The 18,835-nt window shown below is 38.9% G+C and overlaps 1 protein-coding gene across 2 annotated transcripts in view; it reads right to left on the bottom strand.

The window, feature by feature from the left end:
* The window catches only part of DCDC2 (doublecortin domain containing 2), a 225,126-nt gene that overhangs the window by 17,251 nt on the left and 189,040 nt on the right, over nt 1–18,835 (bottom strand). For both annotated transcript variants that reach the window (XM_032141125.2, XM_032141124.2), the window contains exon 9: nt 14,896–14,996. In XM_032141125.2, the coding sequence (XP_031997016.1) occupies nt 14,896–14,996 (101 nt within the window). The remainder of the gene's footprint in view (nt 1–14,895; nt 14,997–18,835) is intronic.

Consider the following 18,835-nt stretch of genomic DNA (forward strand, 5'->3'; position numbering starts at 1 on the left):
CTGTAAGTACAGAAGAAGAGTGAAGCTGTGGCCAGTCACCTGGAAGCTGTCTCACCCGGGTCCCTTTAAGCCCCACCAGTTCCTGTGACACCCATATGAGAATATATGATAAACTGAAAACATACCTAGATGGCATAAACATATTTAATCATCATTAGAAAAAAATTCTCATTGTTCAATTCCCACCTATGAGTGAGAACATGCGATGTTTGGTTTTTTGTCCTTGTGGGGTGGGGGGAGAGTGGAGGGATAGCATTAGGAGATATACCTAATGTAAATGATAAGCTAATGGGTGCAGCACACCAACATGGCACATGTATACATATGTAACAAACCTGCATGTTGTGCACGTGTACTCTAGAACTTAAAGTATAATAAAAATATATTTAAAAAAATTCCCCATTAAATTTTCTCAAGTTAGAAGTAAATGTTGATTTTCTTTCATTTATATCAGAAATCCCTGAGGGCTACATTTTAATGTTTAACACCATTTCTATCATTTAAATACAAATCTACAAACATGATGCCACAAAAAGCCTTACTGACGATGCATAGATAAATTAGGAACTCTGATCATTCTCATTCTAACCCTTCCAGCCGTGAGCAATGCTTGTTAATGCCTAATGTAAATATGATTCGGTAAGAGTACATGACTTGAAAACAATGATAAATACACCATTTACACATAATCCCTTTTAGTTCAAAGACAGCAGTGAAGGTTGAGTGGCCCTCAGAATATGTTGCCATTTATGGGCTCATTAGAAGCCCCTAATCTTCTCACTTCTCTTCCTTAAGATGTACAGGGAGAGGACCAAACTGGAAGACAGGACCCCTGTGCTAATTCTACTACCAACGGATCATGTCTCTGAGGGAAAATGGCTTTCTCCACTGTGGCGTTTTGTTTCTTCAATGGCAAAATAAGAAGCTTAGGTCGGGTTCCCTTCTGGTTCTAAATATTTTATAATTGTTTAGTAAATGCATTTCATTGAAGTCGATTTGGGGAACCAGTCACAGAAAACAGCCTCCTTTATCTTTCTGTATATTTTATCGTATATGGAAAAGCAAGACAAAAAGCTCTTCATCTTACTTAACTTTCACAAGAGGAGCTGCAGGTAGCTGCTGATTCTCCATTAGTTGCAGGTAGAGTCAATGATGAAACCAAGTCAGAACATGGAGAATAAAACTAGGGCAATGGGCATATTTGGTTTTTAAACCTATTTCTGGTTACAGCCTCTAAGCTGCGGATTCTTTAAAATGGCATTATATTATGTATGTGTAGACCAATAGTCACAAGCTCAAATGATCCCAGGGGCAGGTCAAAAAATATAAATTTATAACTGAAAACAGATGATAGGCATAGGGAGTGCTGCAGCCTGTGGAAGTCTGAAGAACACATGGCCTACTAAAGAGATGTAGATGTTGTTAGCCCTGTGCCAGCCAAAGAAGATTCCCTCATAGAAAATCTGCTCACAGGCTACCATCCCTATTGTGGATTCTAGGAAAACAGCTCTGATGGATCATCATGAAAGTGGTTTCTGGTTAAACACAGCAGATTGAACAAATGTGAGTTTTTTCTTAGCTCCCTTCTGACGCCCCTCTGAAGCATCAGTTAAGACAACTTTAAAAGGATGAACCCATAAGGACACAGAAGACTGGAAAGGGAATATCAACCACAAAATTTGGGAAAGACTAAAGCAAATGGATGTGGGGCAAATGGATGGATGACAGCAGACCTGAGGAAGCTAAAATGTGAGACTGCAGAAAGGGAAGCCAAGAAGCAAGCCTTTGCGTGCTTAAAAACCTAAAGAAGACTTGGGGATGGAGGCACCATCTGCCTCTGAAATAAGGGGCATAGATAACTGTGGCTAAAAACAGGTGGATTGTCTCAGAGTCTTTAAAAGAAGCAAATAGATTCCCTGAGATCACCTCCCTTGAGAAATATGGGAGGTTTATTATCGGGAGATGTTGAACCTTAGGGAAACTGGACTCAAAGTACAGCCCGGAACAAGAGGACTATACTGAAACTGAGAATAAATCTCTTGATCCATGCCTCTTTCTCACAGTCAGATCCCAAAATGTTGACAGCTAGGTTCTTATCAACAAGACAAAAGATTGAAAGATTCCTCTCAAAGAATATAGACCCCAAAAGAGCAATACTTAGAGATACCAAAACTTGGAGGAGGCCTGCCAATGAAATGGCCAAAACCAATCACCCTACAGGACACTCCCCTACGTATGCACACAGTGTGTCCTTAATACCTCACTCTCAAATCTAACCAGACAGCCAAGAAAAGACTCTGACATGGATATAGAGATCAAAACATAGAGACAAAGAAACCAAAAAAGAAACTCGGAAGAAAAAAACATAGTGCAGGAAAGGAAAGTGTAGAATAATAGAACATCAATCCTCAGAGAGAAAAGGGACGATATCACATTTATAAAACAAGAATAGGATGCTAAAAAAGGAACATTCAGAGAATGTGAAAGAGCTCTTAGATGTTAAAAATAAAATGACTAGGAAATAATCAAAGGAAGATAAAAGTTGAGGCTTTTATTTTTTTTAAGTGAGAAAGTTAAAAATCCACAGAGATGAAAAGTAGGAGAGACAATTAGATAATCACTCGGGGACGTCCTATATTCAAATACCTGGACTTCTGGAAAGAGTAGGGAAATGAAGAGAAGAAAATTATCAAAGAAACATTTTTTTTCCAAAACTGAAAACACATATTTTAAGAATTAAAAAGCCCCTTGTGTACCCAGTCCAATAAGCAAAAAGGCCCATACCAAGACACATAATTGGAAATTTCCAGAACACCAGGAACAAAGAAAATAGTCTAAAAGCCTTCAGAGAAAGGAAAAAGGGTTATGTTTAAAGAAACAGAATGCCATCAAACTTCACAACTACCATTCTGAACGGAAAGGAAAACTGAAGAATCCCCTCACAATTCTGAGAGAAATTATATCAAACCTAGAATTGTATACCTCGCCATACTTACAGTCAAGTTTGATTAGAGAAAAAAAAAAGATACTTTCAGACATGCAAAGTCTCAGAAAAATGTGTGCCCCATGAAGCTTTTCTCTGGAGGCAACTAGAGGTAAGTTCCACAAAAAATGAAGGTGTAACCAAGATAGAAGAAGACATAGAATCCAAAAAAAAAAATAAGAGAACCATCCACCAAGGAAGCAAAGGAAATTCTCAAAATAATGGTGAAGAAAAATACCAGGATAACTCTGAAAAGCAGATCTAAAGAACAACTTACCAGCTTGAGGCAGCTGACTGGAGGGATTGAGAAAAAAATAAAATGAAGATTTCAGTATCATGTAATATATATGAATATATCAAGAGGACAGTAAGTTCTTGCAGAGTTTGGAGTTGGCTTAGTAACAGGTACATAGAAAACAAAGCAAGTGAAAAAATAGGCAATTATTAACCTAGGCAAGAGGGAAAAAGGGTTACCCAAGAAAGGAAATGTAACTAGAGTACACTAAATGGTTCAACTAAGAATAATACTTACATAGTAGAAATAATGTACAGATACTAACTTAACCAAAAGTATTACAAAATTATAGTGGAAAGAAAAAAGAAAGGGAAAGGTATCTATATGTGTTTGTATGTATGTGACCCTATTTTTGATAGGGGGAACGAGTTTGGGAAAAAATCTAAATAATCATCTTCCATAGTAATTACATAAAAAGTTAATAAATCAAGATAAACACAAAGCAAGATAAATCCAGAAAGTTAATAAAGCAAAACAAATAAAATCAAGGTTTATCAAATTTGAGATGCCACCCAATTAAAGGGATCTCCATTCTTTTATGTCATCTAAAAATAAAAGAATTTTTTTAATTAAAAAGTTTAATTAAAATAATTTTTTAAATAATTTTAAATTAAACTATGAGATGTCATCACTTGTAAGAACCAAGCACCTCAGAGGTATTAAAATGGGGGAGGGGATAAGGAATATAGCAGTATTCCATGAGAAATAGCTAAACTAGTTCAAATCAGGTAACCGTATGAAACAGGAATTGTGGTGAGGAGGTGTGTGGCAAATGGCTGTTATTTTGTTATAATCTTTATTGAACTGACTTTTAAAAACATGTATAATTCTGATTAAAAATAAATTTTAAATAAATAAGAAAATAGTATATATCACAACCTCCAATTTAAAAAAATTATTTTACTGTTTTAATGTTCATGATGCTGGGTTAAATGCTATTTAATAAACTACTTAGGATAAAAACGTTTTTCAATTCTCATTATTTTATTAGTCAAAATCAACTACAAATGGGAAAAGCAATAAAACAAACCAAAATCACTCCAAAGTTACTATCTCCATCTTCCACTCGGTTCTGTCAAATTAAACAAACTCCAAAAATGCAATTGTGTATTTGGTTATTTCATAGTTATTGGTCTGTGTTTCTGAGATGGTGAATTCTCTTGCCTGATCCTTAATTACTAGGGGCAGTTTACTTAACTAAAATGGAGCAGACTCATTTCTTACTTCCTTAGCTTGGAAAAGCACCATCATATAAATGGGGCGTATTGACACAGGGTCATCAGTGCCACAGCAATCACAGGCATCTGCTAATCAGGCACTTGTTCCACTGCTGATGGCCAACCCCAGATTGACTTGGAACATGCATACACAAAACAGGTTAGTTTTGAAAGAGTATCTTAGGCATATTAGACCTAAACTCACCTCTGAGAAAAGACGTTTGTTCTGGCCTCCCTAAATGCATGCGTGAATGTGAACACTCTTCTGTTTTTCCATGGGTTTGGAAGTACTACCAGGTCCATCATCACTAATTTGTCTCTAACTAATGAAAAGAGTCTGGACCTTGGGGCAGAGCTCAGACTCTTTCTTAGCTGGAATTAGTCCACAATGCGTAACATACACATGCAAATACACCTGTATGTGCACACACAAACACGCATGCTAGATGGTACCAGGAGAGGCTATCAAGGACTATGAAAGGTCTGAAGTTGTACCCTGCTAGCAAGAGACAAGTTAGCATGCCACAGTTTCATGGGTGCTGGCAGGAAACATGAGACTACTGAGTCAGTGACAAAAGACTTTATTGCTCACACAATAGCAGTAGCCAAAATAGCATTTGCACCCAAGTCCCAATTCCCATAATGAGAAGGGGGCTAGGTATGCACACATTAGTTTGCATTTTAGGAGAAGAACCTCAAGCTTAGGGAACTCAAACTTTTTTTTCAAATATTGTTATTATAGTAAAATATACATTACATAAAATTTACCATTTTAACCACTCTTAAGTGTACAAGTCAATTGAATTAAGTCTTTTACAATGGGCAGTAAACTTGCCTGACCTATGCACCATAGGGAGACATTGTCTTTATTATACTGGACAATAAAGAAACCTGGCCTTTGCCCCAGAGCAGAGTTTCCCAGTCTCAGCTCTATTGACATTCTGGGGTGCAGAATTTTTTGTTGTGAAGACTGTCATGTGCATTACAAGATAATTAGGAGCAGCCCTGGCCACCACCCTCTAGATGCCCATAGCACTCCCCCAGTTATTACACCAAAAGTGGTCCCAGAAATCACCATATATCCCTTTGGAGGCAAAATCACCACAAGTTGAGAATGATTGTTCCGGAAGAAATGACTCTGTCTTCCAAGGCCATTCACTATACAAACATCCCTGAAGAGATGGTCCAGAACAAAGGCCAGCAGTGCCTCTGCTCACAAGATGGGCAGAATCACAACAGACCCATGGAGAATTGCCTCCCAATGAAAGCTTTGACACTGACTTCTAAAACTTAATCTGCTTCTCAGGAATGGATAAATAACTTGGCCAATTTGCACATGATACTTACATATAGACATACACACACACACAGGCACGTACAACTTCCTTCTTCATGGCCCTCTGACTAAAATTTTAACACAGATCATTTAGATGACAGGAAAACAGTCCAAAGACATTAACTAGCTAATGGCCTTAGAGAGAGTGTATTTAAGTATCTTTTCTAGCTAAGACAAGTAGTATACCATGACTATATTTCCTTTCTTAATTAGTATTTTTTTTTCCCTTCTGGGTTAATAATTGGCTTGCTCTTTTTTTTTTATGCAATACTCTCTCCTCAGATCACTCGTCTACCTTTAAGTTGGATAGACTGAATTTAAGTCCCATTTCCTCTAATTAACGTGGTACAGCCTTGAGCAAGTAATTTCACCTCACGAGCTCACTTCCTTTGTGTATTTATAGATAGGTAGATAGGTAAGTAGGTAGATAGAATAAGACTGATAAGACTTATCCGGTTTCTTTTTTGAGACGGAGTCTCGCTGTGTCACCCAGGCTAGAGTGAGGTGGCACGATCTCTGCTCACCGCAACCTCCACATCCCAGATTCAAGCAGTTCTCATGCCTCAGCCTCCTGATTACCTAGAATTACAGGTGCCCATCACCACACCTGGTTAATTTTTTGTATTTTCAGTAGAGACCAGGTTTCACCGTGTTGGCCAGGCTGGTCTTGAACACTCCTGACTTTAGGTTATCCAGACCACCTCAGCCTCCCAGAATGCTGGGATTACAGGCATGAGCTACCACACCCAGCTCCAATAAGACCTATCTTACAGGGTTGTTTTCACAATTAAATGAGAGAAATAAAAATCCCTAGTCCAGTGCCTGGCACTCAGTAGGTACTTAATCAATGGTAGCTACTGTTTAATGCAGATCACCATCGTGGGCTGTTGCAGAGTTGGTCTTACTATAATGAAACTAATGGGCTTTCAACAAATTTCTCCACACTTTTAGTTTTCCATATTTATAGTATAGCTGCTTAGGATGTAAACGTCAGCAGACCATAGAGAATGGCTGTAACCTGACTTCATAAGCACCTCGTATCGAACAAATAAACTAGACAATCCCGATGTTATGACCAAGAGAGTCCAAGAAGAAAGTAATTCTAATCTTTGGTTACCTGGCTTTAGCTTCTTCAAGCACATACCAATTTGTTGATATCGCCCAGCTTTTACCAATCTGTTTCTCAGTATCTCCTGCATACCTGCATTTTGATAAGCTAGCACTTACAAGTTAAATAAGAAATCAAGCCTTGCAGACATGCATCCAAGGCTATTCGAGCTTATAAGATAACAATTTTCCCTCCCAACTCCCCTTCCTGAGGATCATCAAACGTCAAAGTAAAGAAATATCTCTCACAGATTTGCAAGTTGTTAAATAAGTGATTAACGGAGAGATTTCTCTTTTGCTAATAAGGCTATGATTTTCTCTTAATATTTGACATTTCGACTTTGGAATATAAATTAGTCTTGGTTTCTGCAGCTATCAGGTGTTGTATATACATGATGATCACTCTTCTTTGTCTTAAAATATACTATTTAATTATGGCTTTGCAGAAGACTTAAAGTTTCACTTTCCCTCAGGAAGAAATACCTATAACTGGAGTTTATGAAAAATTATTAGTTATAGCTAATCCTGGATAATAAATTGGATTTTTGAAATCTGCGTGATTTTTACCACGTTAGGCTTTTCATCAGGAAGGCGACACTTGCAGAAAATGCCTGTGGAATCATCAAGCAGCAATTTCACTGCTGCACTGTTAAGGCAAATACAATTGAGAAGATCATCTGTGGAATTTGTCAGATGGTGAAATCTGCTTTTAGAAAAAAAATATCATACAGTAGTCGGAGGACAAGTGGCAGTTCCTAGTGACTTCTCCCCTTTCCCGAGTCTGGGATCATCATTTCCCCCTCCTCACCTAAACTCCAATCCTCCACTTAGAATTGTAAGGAAGCTTGATGTATTATATTAAGAAGCATAGATGACTTTTATTTCTTCCATCATTTAGAGAAAATTAACACTACTTAGCCCCTTCTATTAGCACATGTGAGTATGTATATACTCACATACACAACCAAATCCTAGGAGTACAGTGTTCTACTGGCCTGAGAAAGAAAATCAATACACACATAGCAAATATTTGACTTACATTTATACAGGCAATTCCTTTATGAAAAACAAATTCCAACCAAAACAATTTCAAGGACCCTAAAGGCAAGAATATAATGGCATTTTAAAAAAAAATGCTTTTCTGAAGATGGCCAAATAGGAACAGCTCCGGTTTGCAGCTCCCAGTGAGATCAACACAGAAAGCCAGTGATTTCTGCATTCCCAACTGAGGTACCCGGCTCATCTCATTGGGACTGGTTAGACAGTGGGCACAGCCCACAGAAGGTGAGCTGAAGCAGGGTGGGGCGCTGCCTCACTCGGGAAGCACAAGGGGTTGGGGAACTCCCTCCCCTAGCCAAGGGAAGCCCTGAGGGACTGTGCCATGAGGAATGGTGCATTCCAGTCCAGATGCTACATTTTTCCCACAGTCTTTGCAACCCGCAGACCAGGAGATTCCCTCAGGTGCCTACAACACCAAGGCCCTGGGTTTCAAGCACAAAACTGGGCAGCCATTTGGGCAGACACCGAGCTAGCTGCAGTTTTTTTTAATACCCCAGTGGTGCCTGGAACGCCAGTGAGTATGAACCATCCACTCGCCTGGAAATGGGGCTAAAGCCAGGGAGCCAAGTGGTCTAGCTCAGTGGATCCCACCCCCATGGAGCCCAGCAAGATAAGATCTACTGGCTTGAAATTCTCACTGCCAGCACAGCAGTCTGAAGTCAACCTGGGACACTCAAGCTTGGTGGGGGGAGGGATGTCCGCCATTACTAAGGCTCGAGTAGGTGGTTTTTGCCTCACAGTGTAAACAAAGCCACGGGGAAGTTCGAACTGGGTGGAGCCCACTGCAGCTCCTCAAAGCCACTGTAGCCAGACTGTCTCTCTAGATTCCTCCTCTCTGGGCAGGGCATCTTGGAAAGAGAGGCAGCAGCCCCAGTTAGGGACTTATAGATAAAACTAGCATCTCCCTGGGACAGAGCACCTGGGGAAAGCAGTGGATGTGGGCACAACTTCAGCAGACTTAAACATTCCTGCTTGTTGGCTCTGAAGAGAGCAGTGGATCTCCCAGAACAGTGCTCAAGCTCTGCTAAGGGACAGACTGCCTCCTGAAGTGGGTCCCTGACCCCCGTGCCTCCTGATTGGGAGACAACTCACAGCAGGGGTTGACAGACACCTCACACAGGAGAGCTCTGGCTGGCATCTGGCGGTTACCCCTCTGGGACAAAGCTTCCAGAGGAAGGAACAGGCAGCAATCTTTGCTGTTCTGCAGCCTCTGCTGGTGATACCCAGGCAAAAAGAGTCTGGGGTGGACCTCCAGCAATCTCCAGCACACCTGCAGCAGAGGGGCCTGCTAGAAGGAAAACTAACAAACAGAAAGGAATAAGGTCAACACCAACAAAAAGGACATCCACACAAAAACCCCATCAGAAGGTCAGCAACACCAAAGACCAAAGGTAGATAAATCCACAAAGATGACAATAAACCAGTAAAAAAGGCTGAAAATTCCAAAAGCCAGAAAGCCTTTTCTCCTCCAAAGGATCACAACTCCTCACCAGCAAGGGAACAAAACTGGACAGAGAATGAGTTTGATGAACTGACAGAAGTAGGCTTCAGAAGGTGGGTAATAACAAACTTCCCCGAGCTAAAGGAGTGTGTTCTAACCCAATGCAAGGAAGCTAAGAACCTTGAAAAAAGGTTAGAGGAATTGCTAACTAGAATAACCAGTTTAGAGAAGAACATAAATGACCTGACGGAGCTGAAAAATGCAGCAAAAGAACTTCGTGAAACATACACAAGTATCAATAGCTGAATTGATCGAGTGGAAGAAAAGGATATCAGAGATTGAAGATCAACTTACTGAAATAAAGTGTGAAGACAAGATTAGAGAAAAAATAATGAAAAGGAACAAAGCCTCCAGAAATATGGGACTATGTGGAAAAGACCAAACCTACAATTGATTGGGGTCCCTAAAAGTGACAGGGAGAATGAAACCAAGTTAGAAAACAGTCTTCAGGATATTGTCCAGGAGAACTTCCCCAACCTAGCAAGACAGGCCAACATTCAAATTCAGGAAATACAGAGAACGCCACAAAGCTACTCCTCGAGAAGAGCAAACCCAAGACACATAAATCGTCAGATTCACCAACGTTGAAATGAAGGAAAAAATGTTAACGGCAGCCAGAGAGAAAGGTGGGGTGATCCACAATGGGAAGCCCATCAGACCAGCAGTGGATCTCTCAGCAGAAACCCTACAAGCCAGAAGAGAGTGGGGGCCAATATTCAACATTCTTAAAGAAAAGAATTTTCAACCCAGATTTTCATATCCAGCCAAACTAAGCTTCATAAGCGAAGGAGAAATAAAATCCTTTACAGGCAAGTAAATGCTGAGAGATTTTGTCACCACCAGGCCTGCCTTACAAGAGCTCCTGAAGGAAGCACTAAATATGGGAAAGAAAAACCAGTACCAGCCACTGAAAAACATATCAAATTGTAAAGACCATCGACACTAAGAAGAAACTGCATCAACTAATGGGCAAAATGACCATCTAGCATCATAATGACAGGATCAAATTCACACATAACAATATTAACCTTAAATGTAAATGGGCTAAATGCCCCAATTAAAAGACACAGACTGCCAATTGGATAAAGAGTCAAGACCAATCAGTGTGCTGTATTCAGGAGACTCATCTCATGTGCAAAGACAAACATAGGCTCAAAACAAAGGGATGGAGGAATATTTACCAAGCAAGCAGAAAGCAAAAAAAAAAAAAAAAGAAAAAAAAGAAAAAGCAGAGGTTGCAATCCTAGTCTCTGCTAAAATAGACTTTAAGCCAACAAAGAAAAGACAAAGAAGGCCATTACATAATGGCAAAGGGATCAATTCAACAAGAAGAGCTAACTACCCTAAATACATATGCACCTAATACAGGAGCACTAAGATTCATAAAGCAAGTTCTTAGAGACCTACAAAAGGACTTAGACTCCCACACAAAAATAGTGGGAGATTTTAACACCCTGCTATCAATATAAGACAGATCAACGAGACAGAAAATTAACAAGGATATTCAGGATTTGAACTCAGTTCTGAACCAACTGTACCTAATAGACATCAACAGAACCCACCACCCCAAATCAACAGAATATCCATTCTTCTCAGCACCACATCATACTTATTCTAAAATTGACCACTTAATTGGAAGTAAAACACTCCTCAGCAAATGCAAAAGAACGGAAATCATAATAAACAGTCTCTCACCAACAGTACAATCAAATTAGAACTCAGAATTAAGAAATTCACGACAAACCACACAACTACATGGAAACTGAACAACCTGCTCCTGAATGACTACTGGGTACATAATGAAATGAAGGCAGAAATAAATAAGCAATTTGAAACCAGTGAGAACAAAGACACAATGTACCAGAATCTCTGAGACACTTCTAAAGCAGTGTTTAGAGGGAAATTTATAGCACTAAATGCCCACAAGAGAAAGCAGGAAAGATTTAAAATCGACATCCTAACATCACAAAACAACTAGAGAAGCAAGAGCAAACAAATTCAAAAGCTAGTAGAAGAAATAACTAAGATCAGAGCAGAACTGAAGGAGATAGAGACACAAAAAACCCTTCAAAAAATCAATGCATCCAGGAGCTGGTTTTTTGAAAAGATTAACAAAATAGACCACTAGCCAGACTAATAAAGAAGAGAGAAGAATCAAATAGACGCAATAAAAATTGATAATGGGGAGATAACCACTGATCCCACAGAAATACAAACTACCATCAGAGAATACTATAAACACCTCTATGCAAATAAACTAGAAAATCTAGAAGAAATGGATAAATTCCTGGACACATACACCCTCCCAAGACTAAACCAGGAAGAAGTCGAATCCCTGAATAGACTGATAACCAATTCTGAAATTGAGGCAGTAATAGCCTACCAACCAAAAAAAGCCCAGAACCAGACAGATTCACAGCTGAATTCTACCAGACGTACAAAGAGGAGCTGGTACCATTCCTTCTGAAACTATTCCAAAGAATAGAAAAAGAGGGACTCCTCTCTAATTCATTTTATGAGGCCAGCATCATCCTGATACCAAAACCTGGCAGAGACACAACAGAAAAAGAACATTTCAGGCCAATGTGCCTGATGAACATTGATGCCAAAATCCTCAATAAAATACTGGCAAACTGGATCCAGCAGCACATCAAAAAGCTTATCAGCCACGATCAAGTTGGCTTCATCCCTGGGATGTAAGCCTGGTTCAACATACACAAACCAATAAACGTAATCCATCACATAAACAGAACCAATGACAAAAACCACATGATTATCTCAATAGATGCAGAAAAGGCCTTCGATAAAATTCAGCAACCTTCATGCTAAAAATTCTCAATAAACGAGGTATTGATGGAATATATCTCAAAATAATTAGAGCTATTTATGACAAACCCACAGCCAATATCACACTGAATGGGCAAAAGCTGGAAGCATTCCCTTTGAAAACCAGCACAAGTCAAGGATGCCCTCTCTCATCACTCCTATTTAACATACTATTAGAAGTTCTGGCCAGGGCAATCAGGCAAGAGAAAGAAAGGGTATTCAAATAGAAATAGGAAGAGAGGAAGTCAAATTGTCTCTCTTTGTGGATGACATGATTGTATATTTAGAAAACCCCATGATCTCAGCCCAAAATCTCCTTAAGCTGATAAGTAACTTGAACAAGGTCTCAGGATACAAAATTAGTGTGCAAAAATCACAAGCATTCCTGTACACCAGTAATAGACAAACAGAGAGCCAAATCATGAGTGAACTCCCATTCACAATTGCTACAAAGAGAATAAAATACCTAGGAATACAACTTACATGGGATGTGAAGGACCTCTTCAAGGGGAAGGACAAACTACTGCCCAAGCAAATAAGAGAGGACACAGACAAATGCAAAAACATTCCATTCTTGTGGATAGAAGAATCCATATTGTGAAAATGGCCATACTGCCCAAAGTAAGGTATAGATTCAATACTATCCCCATCAAGCTACAATTGACTTTCTTCACAGAATTGGAAAAAACTACTTTAAAGCTCATATGGGACCAAAAAAGAGCCCATAAAGCCAAGACAATTCCAAGCCAAAAGAACAAAGCTGGAGGCATCATGCTACCTGACTTCAAACTATACTACAAGGCTACAGTAACCAAAACAGCATGATACTGACACCAAAACAGATATATAGACCAATTGACCAGAACAGAGTCCTCAGAAATAACATCACACATCTACAACCATCTGATCTTTGACAAACCTGACAAAAACAAGCAATGGGGAAAGGATTCCCTATGTAATAACTGATGTTGGGAAAACTGGCTAGCCACATGCAGAAAACTGGAACTGGACCCCTTTCTTACATCTTACACAAAAATTAACTCAAGATGGATTAAAGACTTAAATGTAAGACCTAAAACCATAAAAACCCTAGAAGAAAACCTAGACAATACTATTCAGCACATAGGCATGGGGAAAGACTTCATATGAATAAAACACCAAAAGCAATGGCAACAAAAGCCAAAATCGACAAATGGGATCTAATTAAACTAAAGAGCTTCTGCACAGCAAAAGAAACTAACATCAGAGTCAACAGGCAACCTACAGAATGGGAGAAGATTTTTGCAATCTATTCATCTGACAGGGCTAATAATCCAGAATCTACAAGGAACTTAAAAAAATTTACAAGTAAAAAACAAACCCCATCAAAAAGTGGGCAAAGGATATGAGCAGACACTTCTCAAAAGAAGACATTTATGCTGCCAACAAACATATGAAAAAAAGCTCATCATCACTGGTCATTAGAGAAATGTAAATCAAAACTACAATGAGATATCAACTCATGCCACTTAGAATGGCTATCATTAATAAGTCAGGAAACAACAGATGTTGGAGAGGATGTGGAGAAATAGGAACGCTTTTACACTGTTGGTGGGAGTGTAAATTAGTTCAACATTGTGGAAGACAGTGTGGCGATACCTCAAGGATCTAGAACCAGAAATACCATTTGACCCAGCAATCTCATTACTGGGTATATACCCGAAGGATAGTAAATCAATCTACTATAAAGACACATGCACACTTATGTGTACTGCAGCACTATTCACAATAGCAAAGACTTGGAACCAACCCAAATGCCCATCAATGATAGACTGGATAAACAAAATATGGAACATATATACACCATGGAATCCTATGCAGCCATAAAAAAGGATGAGTTCATGTCTTTTGCAGGGACATGAATGAAGCTGGAAACCATCATTCTCAGCAAACTAACACAGGAACAGAAAACTAAACACTGCACATTCTCACTCATAAGTGGGAGTTGAACAATGAAAACACATGGACACAGGGAGGCCAACATCATACACTGGGGCCTGTTGGGGGCTGGGGGGGCTCGGGGAGGGACAGCATTAGGAGAAATGCCTAATGTAAATGACAGGTTAATGGGTGCAGCAAACCACCATGGCACGTGTATACCTATGTCACAAACCTGCACGTTCTGCACATGTATGCCAGAACTTAAAGTATTTAATTTTAAAAAATGCTTTTCTAAGTGGGCAAGGACTTTTTTTCCAGATGAAAATCCCAAACCAAAACTCTTTTTTGTATCAAACTTTATCACTCTTTATCTCATACCTAATCCCATCCCATCTTGCTCTTCAATGCTCTTTATTAGGGATATACCATTTTCTGTATTTAAAAAGACTTGGTCTAAACGGCTATTCTTCACAGGAATACTAGGAGAAAGAATGGGTGTTTTGTTATATTTTTAAAGTTGATTAGCCACATAGTACCTTAGAGGGTTTAATTCATACAGGTATGAGAACAATATGTAGGAGATAACACAAAACTTGGAAAAAAAAAACAGTATAATTGGCTTATACATATTTTTTAAGGCATGGAGATTACCTGATCCACTGGAACCTCAACCTGAGTATCTTCATCTTCTTGGACTTCTGCTGCCCCCCGTGTTTCAGACCTCTCTGTTCCAGCTTTGAAAATGCCTTCATCTATTGAGACAAACACACAGTGAAAATCAAAATCCAATTGTGACATCATGTGGCTGAATGCTGAAATTACAATCAAATGTTTATTTTTAATAGACATTTGGGTTCCCTTTTTAGTTGATAGTATTTTTGTGCACCCCCCGCCCCCAACCACCATGCCACCCCCAGTTGCTCCACATTTTCATTGAGAAAACAATCAGTGGTCAAAACAAGGCTGACCCAGCAGGGTAAGGCTCTGTCGAAGCTCCTGTTCACCCTTTGGCTACTGATGTACTAATGTAGCCCTTTGAACAGGCATTGAGATGAGAAGAAATTCACAACTATCATCCCAGTTCTCCCTCCTATCCACAAAACAGTGAAAATGCTTGGTGCTTTAAAATACTACTTTTAGAAATTTACCTTTCCCAAGAGAATGCTATGCATTCAATATAACGTATTGGAATAATTCTCTCTATTCAGAGTATTGTAAAAAAATGTTTTTACTGCAGCCGAATCATAGAGTTGACTTTCCATATCTCACCAAAAAATCAATATCATTTATTTTGCAGATCTCCACAAGATTTTCACAACCTATGACTTTAAATCCTTAACTATAAAATGTAAACTCAATCTCTGACTTTAGGTTAAGCTCCTTCAACTTGCTTTCCTCTGGAAAGCAATAATAGCTGTTTTTCATATTTGAAGTAGTTTTAATGTCTCCCTTCAGCCTTCTCTTCTTCAGGCCAAGTAATCAAAGAATCGCAGAACCATTTGTCATTCTGTCTATCTACTTGCCTCAGGACAGGTTTAGTGCTTTGGCCATTCTCACAGATGTTTTCTCTGTCCAATTTTTAAGGCTCTCCAGGGATGGAAATTTTACCTCCTTCTCTGGTAATCTATTACAATATTTGATTACCCCTACAGTCTAGAAAATATATTTTTATCTTTTGTCTTAAAACCCCCTTTATTTCTCTAATGGAAGCTTGTTTCCCAGAGCATATTTAACCTATTTTATATAATAATCTTTCATATTGCTAAAGCTATGAAATCACTCTTAATTAAATGTAAAATATATTTTTACACTTGTTGAGGACCAATTATATGCAAGGCATGATGTGAACCCAGGAGACAGCCTAAGATATGAATGAGATGTGGACTGTTCTCTCGAGTTGCTTCCAGTCCAATGAAGAGACAGAGATAAACATACCTCCAATAAGGTGAATGATGAGGAAGGGCGATGACAGAGTATTATGGAAGCTGAAAATATACAGCCCAGTGAGGAAGGAATGAAGGAAAGAAGGAAGGAAGGAAAGAGGAAGGGAGGGAAAGAGTGAAGAAAAATAGGTATGTTTGACATTCATTTCTACCTTCTGAAATTACCTTGAAAAATAACCATCATAGTCAGATGCTAAACTCAGTAGACTACAGTTATGACCTATGAACATGACTTTTTGGATGACATTTTGTGTCCAAATGTTGCACTTGTTTATGAAGAGACTACAAAGGGAGGCCTATAGATACCAAAGGAATACAGTCTTAATACTCACATTCAATGAAATGTTTAACTGTATCCAAGCGGAGCTATGAATGGTTTGCGGATGTGTTTTAGAATAAGCATTTTACCAGAAAAGAAGAATACAATCGATAACAACAAATAAAATAAAATTGAAAAGGCACTGGAATGGAAAATGACAACCATAAGGATATAAACAGCAAAGAGACAAATCAGCAAAGCTCAACGCTGTGCACAGTGACACAAAGAGAGAATACAAATACTTTTTTTAAATGGTTGCCTCAGGTGTGGGGGGGAGGATGTGTTTTTCAGTGAACCAAAATGTTTAAGTCATTGCCATTAACAGCACAGAGCAAGAAATGAAGATCAGAAAGGAATTCGTAAGAATAAACAGTGATCAAAAAAAGGCAGAACAGCTAGAAAGGCCTTTGTGATAGGCCTACTAGAATTTTCATTTTTACCATAAATGTTATATAAAATTAAAGGCAGAATATTAATTTTTAGAGAAAAAATATTTTAAATAGCATTTTTGATTATAAATTGTTTATATGCATTTTAGAAAACTTGGAAGATGAAAATATAAATATGTTTAATCTCATGACCCAGAGACAGCCATCACTAATATTTTGACAACTCTTTCCTTCCCTCCCTCACTCCATCTCTTTCTCTGTCTCTCTCTCTCACACACACACACACACACACACGCACACTCATAAAACTGGGATCTTATTGTACATATAATTTTTTTTTTCTTTTTTATTATACTTTAGGGTTTTAGGGTACATGTGCACAATGTGACAATGTGCAGGTTTGTTACATATGTATCCATGTGCCATGTTGATTTCCTGCACCCATTAACTCGTCCTTTAGCATTAGGTGTATCTCCTAATGCTGTCCCTCCCCCCTCCCCCCACCCCACAACAGTCCCCGGAGTGTGATGTTCCCCTTCCTGTGTCCATGAGTTCTCATTGTTCAATTCCCACCTATGAGTGAGAACATGCGGTGTTTGGTTTTTTGTCCTTGCGATAGTTTACTGAGAATGATGTTTTCCAGTTTCATCCATGTCCCTACAAAGGACACGAACTCATCATTTTTTATGGCTGCATAGTATTCCATGGTGTATATGTGCCACATTTTCTTAATCCAGTCTATCGTTGTTGGACATTTGGGTTGGTTCCAACTCTTTGCTATTGTGAATAGTGCCGCAATAAACATACGTGTGCATGTGTCTTTATAGCAGCATGATTTATAGTCCTTTGGGTATATACCCAGTAATGGGATGGCTGGGTCAAATGGTATTTCTAGTTCGAGATCCCTGAGGAATCGCCACACTGACTTCCACAATGGTTGAACTAGTTTACAGTCCCACCAACAGTGTAAAAGTGTTCCTATTTCTCCACATCCTCTCCAGCACCTGTTGTTTCCTGATTTTTTAATGATGGCCATTCTAACTGGTGTAAGATGGTATCTCACTGTGGTTTTGATTTGCATTTCTCTGATGGCCAGTGATGATGAGCATTTCTTCATGTGTTTTTCGGCTGCATAAATGTCTTCTTTTGAGAAGTGTCTGTTCATGTCCTCTGCCCACTTTTTGATGGGGTTGTTTGTATTTTTCTTGTAAATTTGTTTGAGTTCATTGTAGATTCTGGATATTAGCCCTTTGTCAGATGAGTAAGTTGCAAAAATTTTCTCCCATTCTGTAGGTTGCCTGTTCACTCTGATGATAGTTTCTTTTGCTGTGCAGAAGCTCTTTAGTTTAATGAGATCCCATTTGTCGATTTTGGCTTTTGTTGCCATTGCTTTTGGTGTTTTAGACATGAAGTCCTTGCCCACGCCTATGTCCTGAATGGTATTGCCTAGGTTTTCTTGTAGGATTTTAATGGTTTTAGGTCTAACATATAAGTCTTTAATCCATCTTGAATTAATTTTTGTATAAGGTGTAAGGAAGGGATCCAGTTGCAGCTTTCTACATATGGCTAGCCAGTTTTCCCAGCACCATTTATTAAATAGGGAATCCTTTCCCCATTTCTTGTTTTTGTCAGGTTTGTCAAAGATCAGATAGTTGTAGCTATGCGGCATCATTTCTGAGGGCTCTGTTCTGTTCCATTGATCTATGTCTCTGTTGTGGTACCAGTACCGTGCTGTTTTGGTTACTGTAGCCTTGTAGTATAGTTTGAAGTCAGGTAGCGTGATGCCTCCAGCTTTGTTCTTTTGGCTTAGGATTGACTTGGCGATACGGGCTCTTTTTTGGTTCCATATGAACTTTAAAGTAGTTTTTTCCAATTCTGTGAAGAAAGTCATTGGTAGCTTGATGGGGATGGCATTGAATCTATAAATTACCTTGGGCAGT

This window comes from Hylobates moloch, unplaced genomic scaffold, assembly GCF_009828535.3.
Source record: "Hylobates moloch isolate HMO894 unplaced genomic scaffold, HMol_V3 SCAFFOLD_20, whole genome shotgun sequence".
NCBI lineage: Eukaryota > Metazoa > Chordata > Mammalia > Primates > Hylobatidae > Hylobates > Hylobates moloch.